The 12,177-nt window shown below is 36.4% G+C and overlaps 1 protein-coding gene across 1 annotated transcript in view; it reads right to left on the bottom strand.

Annotated features, from left to right (window-relative positions):
- Positions 1-11,007, bottom strand: part of SLIT2 (slit guidance ligand 2) — a 246,227-nt gene extending 235,220 nt beyond the window's left edge. Inside the window, exons 1-2 of the mRNA XM_019614936.2 lie at positions 10,942-11,007; positions 9,794-9,865 (exon numbers count right to left, since the gene is read on the bottom strand). Of these exons, the coding sequence (XP_019470481.1) occupies positions 9,794-9,858 (65 nt within the window). The 5' untranslated portion in view covers positions 9,859-9,865; positions 10,942-11,007. The remainder of the gene's footprint in view (positions 1-9,793; positions 9,866-10,941) is intronic.
- Between the last annotated feature and the right edge of the window lie 1,170 nt (positions 11,008-12,177).

Here is a 12,177-nt window from a genome sequence, read left to right on the forward strand (position 1 = left end):
GGAAAGGAAAGGAAAGGAAAGGAAAGGAAAGGAAAGGAAAGGAAGAGAGAACGAGGAATTGAATAGAGTGAGGGAGTTGATCTGTCATGTGGAGTTTAGCTAAATTTTGGGAAGACTGGAAAGCAGACAAGAAGGGACTGCAAATAGTCTAGATAGAATTGTCTTTACACATTAAGTTTTCATTCAAGTACTCTTGTGTAGCACCTGTACAGGCATTTTGCCAACCTACACTCAGACAGGCTGATGTGTTCTAAGCAAATTAAGAGCAGAATTACTCATTGTATGTGATTATTAGTCTAGGTTATTATTAAAACAAGCCAACAAAATACACTACAAACTATGAAAGAAAAACATTTCTTAATATTTAGTTTTCATGCAGACTCTTCAGATTAGGTGAGGTAATATAACAGCATGAGTCACTGAAGTAACAGCCCTGTAGCCAAAACCATAATGTAATTTGGAGTTTAACTGTAAAATTCCAGGTAAAACTGAGACTTCAGAAGTTAAAGTACGGAACTTTTTAGATTCTCTCTGAAATATAGCATATGAAAATGCAATGCACTTGACAGGTCATTTTTTACCTGATGCCATTAATATTAAATTTATTATTATTATTATTATTATTTAATTGAACAAGATAAACAGAATTTTTCCAGGGCAGAACTAAAATGTATAGCTTTAAATTTAATATCAGTGCTTTGTTGCATCAGTTTAAAACGTATTCTGAACGCAAAACACTACTAGAAAGAAAAATAATGAAAAGATAGTTCTGTAGAATCAAATTTGGTTTCAACATTTTGCAACAGTGCAAATTACCCGTTTCAGTAGAAGCAAGAAAGAAGAGCATCCAGCAAACAGTGTCACAAAGGATGAGCACAAAACAGATGTGGGAAAAATAAACAGCCTTCCTGCCCTGGAATTTGTAAAAAGGTCTGCAAAGAGCAAACAGGACTTCTCACTGCAATTTGACTTCTAGACCTACAAAGGGAATCCCATGAGAAACTACATTCAAATGAGTAAAATATATTAAAAATAATAATGAAAATTTACAACGATTTCGAAAGAAGACCATTGCTCAGACTTAAAAGTTTTATCAAATGCTTAATATTATTCTGCAATCAAAGCATAGCCATATAATCTGATTTTTAAAATACTATTAAAACACTGCTTCTCTTTTTAAATAATCATCTTCAGAGACAGACTTTGTCTATTTCTGATTTACCAGAAACTTTTCTAGAGAAGATATCTGAAGTTATTTCAACAAAAGTCTGTTAATACAGGATAATTACTGTAATATTTTTTTTTTAACTATAAATACAGAAGCCCCACTACAATTCCCATAAGATGGTCTCACATTCTTTTGGTAAGTGATTAGCACCGCAGGCTTCATGATCTCCTCCCTGTTCTAAGATGAGGAATGCACTCTGCACTGCCCTTAAACTATGTAGGATTAACCAAGAGAAGGATTTTTCACATCCGTGATTAACAAGGAATAACTGTTCACCCCCTTCAGGGCTGCTCAAAAACGTATTCTCTACCTGAACTCATTATTCTTCTGCTACCTACACATTCACAAATGTGTTATTTAACCCTTTCCATGCTCATATTTTCAGGCCAAAGCCAGACAGGTGCTTAAGAATCAATGTTTTAAAGAGAAGAAAATCTAAACGATGAACAGGCTTAAAAAAACAGGACATACATAAACAGCCCAGGTTTGAGCCAATCCAGAGTCTGCCTGGCTGAGGAAGTCAGTGTGTGTTCAGAACACACCCCAACTGAAAAAAGGCTTCAGTAGTAAACTTGCTAGTAAAATGAAGAACAGGGCTCTGAGACACACTGGAGATACCTTCCTAGCTTATGAGCTAAAAACACATTCTAAGAGAACAGTGACACTTCCATTCAGAAGATAGCTTTGCTGCTTATACAATAAAAGGCCTTATTGCCAAAAATCTGCTTTTCTTGAGACAATGCATACAACCACATACCAACAGATGTAATAATTCATTAATTGACTATCTTTTTCTTTACCAATGTTAGTCACAAACAGGAGCAATGACTCAAATACTAACAAAAAATTTTTCACCACATATCCAAAATTTCACATAAGCTCTTTCACACCTAAAAAAACTTCCGTAAATTAGAAGAACTAACGAGATTCTCCTTCACAAATAAGAATTATCTTCATGATGCTGTTCTGCAACATTTGGCGTTTTTTCCAGTCATCTCAGCTTTGATCATATAGCCACGCAGAAGGGAAATGTGGCTCTGGGGTGGAATTTTTTTTGGGTGGGAGAAGTGTTTAAAAAAAATAATCTGTTTTGCAACTGAATTTTATGAATTTGTATTTTACGAAATACTCAAAAGTTCAAAACAAAAGTGAATGACCTCAGAGTTACTTATTGACAGACTTTACTCTTGTGGTAAGAAAACTTAAAAATTCCTCTTTCAAAAGTTAATAATTTTTCTACTTAGAACTCAGGTTTTATGGATACAACTAGTCAAAAACATGGAATAAGAACACAATCTAATGCCATGCTAATACATAATATTATTGGGTAGTACGCAGATTTATGTTAAGCTCTGGAGAACAGGTTTTATCCCATTAAAGTCAACCATATGTTTAAGGAACATCAACATTGCTACAAAAGTTCACAGTGGTTAGGTTCCCATCATGCACTATATTGCAAGAGTTGCTCCAAATGCCTCCTACTATTATGTTGGCTCACGACATCAGAGATGGATGTTGGTGATACAGCAGAGCAGTAGAGGCTGAACCTTCCCACTAATACTCCATTATGGTTTGTTGCCATATAACAGATAGCAGCAGAGGGGTAGTCAAACAAAATGGTATATGAAGTGAAGGCATATCACTGAATTCCTATATGCAGAAAAAATGGCACCCACTGACATTCACTGATGCTTGCTGAACCCTTATGGAAACCAAAAAGTGGATGTAGGCACTATGGCATGTTTCACCAGTATTAACACTGACATGAAAGACAAGCCCTGTTCTGTGCAGCCTTGCATAGCATTCACATCATGAAACAAAAAGTGCCACAGTCAGCTCAGCCATGTGAATCAGTGGACCATGACAAGGGAACTGTTTACAGAGCTGAAACTTAGCTTCAGTGGAAATGATGGAGGCAACATTGGAATACGATTAAGCTTATTTCAAGTGGATCTCACACAGGAACAGAAAGAATACCATACGCAAGTTTGTCAGGACGTATCGAACCAATATGAGGCTGAAGGTGAGTGTTTCCTCGATCTCATTGTTACTGGTGACAAGATATACTGTCACCACTATAGTCAAAATGGCAGTCCATGGACTAGCAACACATGAATTCCTCATCAAAGAAAAAGATCAAGATGCAACCCTCAGCAAGTAAATGGACATGAACTTTCTTTTGGGATAAGAAAGGAGCGATCCTTCCGGATTCCCTGGAACCTGGACAAACCATCAACTCTGACTGCTACATCACGATGTTCACTAAGCTGAAGGCTTGAACTGCCAGAGTCAGGCCAGAGAAGATGACTACTTTTCTCTTGCAACACAGTAATACTAGTCCCAAGACCACTTTGAAGACCGTGAAGCATGTTGCCAATATTGGCTGGACTGTCCTACTACACCCACTGTATACTCTGGATTTGGCACCTTCTGACTTCCATCTGTTTGGGCTGATGAAATTGCATAGGTAACATTTTTCTAGTAATGATACTGCCGTAACAGCTGTGAAACAATGAGTTGCCTCCTCTGGCATAGATTTTCATGAGCATGGCAGGCAGGATCTTGTTCATTACTGGTGAAAATGCATAGCTAGTGGTGGTGACTATGCTGAGAAATAACCATTTTGTAGCTGAGAATTTTCTCTATCGAAGTGTGTTATTGTGCTCATTGTATCTGTTGTTGTTTCTGTGGAAATAAATAGAATGCATGACTTTCAAAGCAACTTACGTAGTTTATGAAAACAAACATTGCAGGGAGGGTGGGGAGTATTATTTCTGCTCCATAAGAAAATTCACAAAGAGTACAGCTTGGCCCTCCTAGACTAGATGAAAGGATAGCAGTACTAGTTTGTCTAGTCTATTTTGAAGTAGCTAATTTCCTTGATGAATTTCCAGGCTTGATAGGCACAGTTACTCAAGACAAGCTTTATCTGTTTTTATCCTAGATGTAGAATGTTATCTCTTAGCCCATTCTACTATGCATGCATTTAACACATTCATCAGGTTAAAACCCTGATAACCAGCATATGAAAAACAGCTAGAAGTCCAGTATTATACCGAGCCCCATTTGACATTTCCAGTAAGGTGGGCTCCTGCATGTTCCACAAGCTCCAAACACAGCAGTTTCACATACAGAATTGCACACAGAAAACATACCTAAGCAGTACTTCAGTTTGTTTACTAAATGGAAGAAAACTTATTGAAACAATGTAGTTGAAATATATTCTTGCCTTTCTTTGCTGTGATACATCTGTAAGTTTCAAATCATATTATGAACAGAATTTTAATAGTTTTTAAATACTCCTGCATACACTTCTCAGGTAACGCTCACTTCACATTAACGTATTTTAAGGCTTTTGTCAAGATGGGGCCCCCAGTAAATAACAAGTACAGGCAATTCCTCAGTTCTGTCATTTTAAAATTGTGTTGTAAGGTTTAAAAAAAATATATATGAACTATAACAAAGTATTTAATTCTTGAAATATGTCCTTCTCCATCAGTGATGCATTGTAAGAAGCATGAAAATGTACATCATAGATGGCTTTCAGTTTAAAAGCTATTTCAAGTATCAACTTGAAGTTCAACCCTTACAGCATTCTTTTCTACAACTCAGGATTTCAGCTGACTCACACCGTGAAACTCAGAGGGGCTGGTTTTCTTATAGGGGGCACAAACTCAACCTTAAGATTGCAGTTGTTCAAGAACCTCAGAGTAACATGTTACCTCTTCACTAGTTTTCTGCAGAAGTAGGAGAGTTTTGCTGTTGTTTTGGGTTTTTTTCTTTGTACACGTGTGTTATATTGGCACTGTGACTCTTTAGAACTACTAAGATGACAAATGGGCATTTGTGAAATAAATTCTAATCAAAGTACTGAAAGTACAAGGACTTGGCCTAGAAACTTTTTAGGTCACACAAGTAACATCACTCATGAGAATTACCAGTGGGACTACTCATGCAAACAACGTTATTCATTTAGTCAACATCTGCAGAGTCAGACTCCAAATTAGTATTTTGGGGACATACTTCTACCTCAAATCACAAGTATAGCAAGGAAAATCATGGTCATTTTCAAACTACTGCTGTAAACTTTTCCAATTCTGGCATTCTGATGTTCAGCACATCCTTACAGAACTCATAGCTGGTGTCTCAACCACTTGGTTAGTAATTTTATTAGAAAAATATTTAAATATTTACAATTACAAATAAATATTCGTATCATCCAGCTCCCCCCCCCAACCCTCAATGAAAAGCTAACCACTCTGCTACATAAACAAGCAAAGAATGTATTTATCCCTCAATACCTGTCTATACTGTTGTCATGATTTTTTGATTTTTGGTTATTGGTATTCCACATCATAACATTATGTAGTGCACTGGGAGTTTAAGTGTTAATGCTCCAGTTCTGGGTACCTGTCCAGAAGAGAAGAATAACCTACCCCAGGGGGCTTTGCATTCAGAGAGGAGATATAACCCCTGGCAAGGTCACCTGATGTCCCTTCTTCTTCGTCAGGCTCTCCTCCCTGCTGTTCAACTGGACTGCACATTTCACCTCAGTGTTATGGTGAGGTCTATCCACCTTTTGGACACTCTCATTATATTTGATTTATTAACTTCAATTCTAATTATATTGTATTATAGTGTGTTATCTTGCATTCCGATACTATATTTAGTAAATTAGTTTGTTTCTCCTCAGATCACTGTTGCTGTTTTCAATTATTTTGGGGTCCCGTTTCCCTTTTCCAGAGGCATAGATTTTGCAAAATTACTCTGCCCGCTAGTCACGGAACCGGGCCAAACCAGCATGTAAACCATTGACAACTGTAATTCTAGAGTACAAAGAACTAAGAAATTTTAGACATGCAGCTCATAACAGAGCTGGTTCATAGTCTACAGCAGCTGTCCTCAACCAAATACTTCACTCCAGGTGAAGATAGCTTGTAAAAAACACTGGAATACTTTGAGAGTAGCTACAACACCTCAGAAGGTGTAGGCCTTGGGGCTAGTGACTTTAAAATAATTTTTAAAGCTGCAACCAAGAAGGTGTTAGTTTTCAGAAAGTGGAGGTACAAGCTGTCCCATCCATTGGAATCAGAGCTACACATAGTCAAGTTAAAAGATGGCTGTTCTACCAAACACTGAGAGCATCTACACAACACAGATGACATGATTCAAACACTCAAGATACAGGCTGTAAAGACATCTATATTCAGAGCATAGTTAATAGCTCAGAGCTCAAGCAATATTGTACTAAGTTGGTTTGGGCCAAAGCTGGTACCCCTTCAGAGCTGAGCCTTCAGAAAATGCTGCCAGGAGTTATACCTAAAGGAACACTGCAGTATATACACATTTGAAGACTTTTCAGAGAGGTACCCACCTAAAAGACTTACAGTAAAACCATATTTATCTCCACTAGGATCTCCCCAGCAACTCAATTTTCCACACACATCTAAAACCTCGATTTAAGCTGCTGGTTTTCCCCCTGGAATGCTCTTCCAGTCCTTACATAGCAGGCACTACTACAGGACCATTTATTGCTAACTGAAAATAACAGCAGTGCCGTTGCCGTAACAATCACCTGTTACAGTAGTGTTTATTGTGGTTGTGGTTTCCATTACAGCTCTGCAATCACACTGGTGTGACACATTCTTGTTAGCATTGCGTACACAGTTTTATATCTAGCATGCTACAGACCTCTTGTAGCTCAACTAAACTACAGGAAAAGTATTTCTAACTACCTAAGGGACATATACATACTTTTAATCAGTTTTCTTCTGGAAAGAAAACAGAGTTTCTTCACAAAGAATTTTGCAAAGTGAAGCAGGACTGGATGAACCAGAGCACTTAAGAGTTGAAGGTATTCAGCATTTTGCATGAATTTGCCATCTTCAAATGGGAATTTACAATGAGTAAATCACTGATCAACCAAGCATCTCCTTGAAAATCAGAGTAACTGAAGGGATTTTGTTACTCAAAATCCAGTTTAAGAAACATGCAAAAAGCACCACTTCATGTAAAGATTTATTTTTTTCCACAAAGAGAAAATACTGTAAAGGTTTACTCTTCACATTAAAGAGTACTGAACTACAGACAACATTTTCCAACTCAGCTCATGTATTCCAGCATAAAATAATCTAACATAAAGAAAAAAAAAATGTATAACTTGTAAGAAATGTTATAAATCAAAGCAGTTCATTTAGGATCCATTAAAACTCTTACACGTTTCCATTACAACACTGAAGGAACTACAATAGATATTATTTTGCAGTAGCCTGGCACACTGCATTTACATCTTAAAAAAAAAAAACCCACAGTTTAAAGCACTTGCTATTTATTGTATAAAAGAAAACACTTGAAGTACCCACAAGTTCCCTGAGAAATAGTCCTGAATTTCAGAATCCCAAGGAGATGAATTGGCTGTCAGATAACAATGGCCCTTCGTCAGATGGGCTTGGCAGTTGTAAACAAGAAGAAATTTCTCAGCTTTTCCTCACAAATATGAAATATTTGCTCTTAGCCAACAGCTGCGGCAGTTTAAAGACATCCTGCGTATTTATTCAAATTACATGTCACCCACACACCTAACACTGACTGAATTTCAGTAAATTTAAAAATACTCTGACAATTACTGAAGCAGACAGAAAATAATTCTGAAGACAAAGCAGAATCTAACTTTGTGGGTGTAAAATAGACTGAACTTCCTAAGTCAGTTTTCCTGCTGAAGAGTAAACAAAATAACCTACAACTGCAGCTGCAGTTATCAGAATTTTTCTTCCAAACTAGAAGTGTTCCAGTGATGTGTGATATGATTTCTTTCAAAGTATTTCACTGATTTATCAGGAAGAAAAAAGCAAAAGTGTAATAGCAGAAGTGAACACTTCTTACAAGAATTAACTACTAAAGTCCAATTTGTCATTTTCAATATCACAACTCTGTATTCAACATAAGAATTCTTATGATTAAATGTATTTTAACCTACATGCTGATCTCAAAATTTATTATTATTATTAAAGTATTCACCATTATGTAACAGGAACTTTCTTCAAGATAATCAAGAAGTGAAGTTGACTACGTACTGTTTTAAAACTTCACAACTACTGTATCTCAGTATCAAGTCACACACATAGCTAAAGACTTTAACATTTATTAATGTTTCATCTATATGTTCTTACACTTGCAATACAAACTACACTACTGTTTAATTTCTTGTTACATCCCATAAACCAAATTTAGGAATGTGTACATATTATTCCAGTATATTCCTCAGCAGGAAAAGCTACACTGAGTCCCTAAACTTTAGTAGAAAGTTTAAAGCACATTGTAAAAAATGTTGCATTAAGTCTTTTAATATGACTTTGAATAATCTGACTACACAATTCTCAGAGCAATTCAATTTTAAATTATTCAAAAAAATGCTACGCTACACATTGACACTTCCAATTTTGAGGTCAAAATGTTACTTTATTTGAAGAAAAAAAAAAAAAGAATTATTTCAAGTCCATGATATTTCAGATAAAAGAATTATAAATTAGCCATTACTAAGTCTCTTGAAAAGCTTTGTCTGTATTTACAAGAAATAACGGCTGAGTGTTTTTGTCTTACGCACAGATCCAGAGCATAGCTGTTATATGAAAATATTTAAGCCAGTGTTGCTTCGCAGTGCAGGAGAGAGATTGTTCTGAACTTAAGGCACCAGTGAATGCAAGTGAAAACAAGATCCCAGAGGCATGCATAAAAAACATGATATAATGAAAATGCAGCAACTAAATGCCTGATAATGAAAGCCCTATAGTTCTACATGAACATACATTAATAAAGCTGCTTTCTCAGGATTTCCTAGCTCCAAGCTCAAACTATACTCAACTGTCAGCATCTGGACTTTAATGAGATCCATTTTGTAAGAGAAGTTGTACAATGCATTTTAAGCAATGTTTTCATTTGAGAAAATGCAGCAAGCATACACAGAAAATTAATTCCCAAACCTGTTCAGCTTCTCTTCTACCATCTTACTCATATTCTATTTACATCCTGCCACAAAAAAAAAAAAAGCCAATGTCCACATTTCAGCTTTACTGGACAAAATTCTCTCTTCCCTGCAACATGCATTTTTATTTACCTTTAAAAGTCAAGTTCAATTCATTCATTTCAGAAAATTGGTTCATATTTTTTTCTTAAGTCTTCATAAAAGTTTTATGCAAGAACTGGCATCAAATTCAGCTATTGCTGCATATCAAGATGACTCTTCACAACAAGCAGTAATTTCCGACGAGACATCATATAAAACACCCAATACCCGAAAAACAAGCTGTTGGATTTGTGTACCCGTGGACACTTTTTAAAATGCAAATACATTCATAACATTCAAGATACTTTCAGTAAGATATTGAAGTTTACACCTCAAATCTGGACTCCTCTATCAAGCTTTCCTCTCAACATCCATACAAATTGTTTGATAATTTCTTACTCCTTCTGTGTCTCAATTAGGATACCCCAAGTTTAAACGTGTGCTTTAACACCTGATTTGGCAAGAAATTATTTTCTGATACATTTAGGATTAGAAATACTTACAGCCTCTCCAGTTCCTTTAAATCCTGGAATGCTCCTCTCTCAATAGTGCTAATCTTGTTCTCCATGAGCTGACTGAAACGGAGAAATTTTTACACATAAGTTTTAACAGCTTCAAGACAACTTGTTGCATTAACAGCAATCATTTATAGACAGCCCTATCTTCATTAAAATGCTACAACAGTTATTCTAGAGTGAGAACCAACGCAACATTTTTGACTGCTATCACCCCACACTTTGCAAGGGGTCATATAGCAAAAAAAAAAAAAAAAGGAAAAAATAACCCTCATTAAAATGATGTTACTTTTATTCATTTGCTTGAAGAGTCCCAAGTTGAAACATACACGCTGCTCACGTATATCAATCCTCTCCAGTGAGCTTTAAGACCCCAGTTGAACAGTACAAACGCAAAGTGAGTCTCATGTAAGAACAACACAAAAATACAGAACTATGGCACGCAGAAAAAAAAAAATCAGTGAATTGTCACCATAATAGTAGTTTAACAAAAATTAAAAATTACTACAGTGTTTAAGAAGAAAAAAGGCTTTTATTTGACTACTTGCTCAAATAAAATGGCCTTAACAAATAAGCTAATTGTACAGTATTTTAAACTTGCTCTCAGTTACCCTACCTTCCCCCAAACCCAGTCCTGGAAAAGCTTTATAACACTTGCAGGAAGATTTACAGAACCAATTCTAATTATTCCTCGGTCAAATTCACTGTTAAAGTATATTCTTTTATCCAGAAACTGCAGAAAAGCAATAATCATCGCCTGAGACTTGCTTTTATACTGAGTAGAGGAATAACTTTTTTCTCTTTAATGAATTCCCCTATACTTCAGCATACCCATTTTCAACATGAACTATAAATTTGCTCAACTTGAGCTCTTTCTTACAAGTTACAAATTAAAACTTCCTTTCACTTTACAGCCTTAAGAAGAAATTTAAAGAATGATAACCAAGGTGACATTTAAGGCACTTGCTAACTTATTTCTACCAGCTTATGACATGGGGGAGGGGCTGTAAATTCAGAAGCAGTAGCACTAGTTGCAAAGCAATGGATAAACCAGAGGATAACTAGCTTAATAGTTTTTATAACATGAGCTGTAGCATCAGTCCAATTAGTATCAGCTATAGAAAGAGAGAACTTACAGAACTCGAAGGTGCCTTAGACCAGCAAAGTCGGTCTTGGTGATTCTGGTGATGTTATTTCCATTAAGGTCCCTGAGAAGAATAATTCATAAGCAGCAAAATTAAACATTCAGAAGTTCTGGATTTAAAGTCCAAGACCTAAAAATTTAAAAAACCTAACTTTACCTACGTAAGTTTCCTTCGGTAACTTTTCCCCCCCCCCCCCCCTTTTAAACTTTACTTTGTTTTTTGTTGGGTCTAAGTTTTTTTTTTTTTTAATTAGCAAACCTGAACGATACCAATGAGCCATTCCTGCAACACTGCGTGGCGTGAGTTCCAGACTTCCAAGTGACCGAAAGAGAGTTTATCTGCACAGTGGTAGTTTCAAACTTTGTAATCAGAGACCCTCACAAAGTGAGTTCTTCCTACCGTTATAATGCTCACATTTATTTCTAGCAATAATGAACAGCCTAAGCCCGTCTGAGCAGGTCATATCTGCTCTGTTAGCATTGCAGCTAGAAAACCAGTAAAGCTCCTTTATGGACACAACAATATCTGTTAAGGTTACAGACTGACAGTTGCAAAACCAAACAAGTGACTGAAAACAGGACAATCTTCTACATTTTAAACAACTTCCAGCTTTCACACTATTTCTACATAGGTTTACTTGCTGCAGCAAACATTAGCTTTTGAAGCAGTCGTACAGTTGTAAATACTTGGGAACAGCATTTTACAAAAACTGAACGCTTCACATGTGGCACAGGAAGCGATACTGACTGCAGAACACAACGCATGGTCAGAAGCGATGGAAAACTGGATTAAGGCCCTGACATCTCTGCTTGTATGCCAGCACTTCTTTCTTTTTGGAAGTTGTTTGTCCTCTTTTTTCCTCTTTTTATTTAAATAACATTTTAGGTCAAGATATAGACTTCCCTCAATTCCAGTCACTGCAAATAAAACCAGACTTCACAATTCCTACGGTAAGCCATTAGGAATTGGTATTACACGGAATCTACACTGACAATTACAGCTCATTCCCAACGCGTTTAGGAAAAAAAAGTCACTGTTTTTGGTGTTTGTACCACATGTGGCCAAAACACCACTGCGAAGAAACCACACAAGTCTCAGCAGAAATCAGCGTCCCTGACACTCAGAGTGAAATGCATCACTTGAGACGTGTTCATAGCCCAACGTTTAGATGAGTTATTAGAGGTTAAAAAAATAATGCGCTCATCTCTTCCTCTCCCTTAGACCCCG

The sequence above is a fragment of the Meleagris gallopavo genome, chromosome 4 (assembly GCF_000146605.3).
Source record: "Meleagris gallopavo isolate NT-WF06-2002-E0010 breed Aviagen turkey brand Nicholas breeding stock chromosome 4, Turkey_5.1, whole genome shotgun sequence".
NCBI classification, from domain to species: Eukaryota; Metazoa; Chordata; class Aves; order Galliformes; family Phasianidae; genus Meleagris; species Meleagris gallopavo.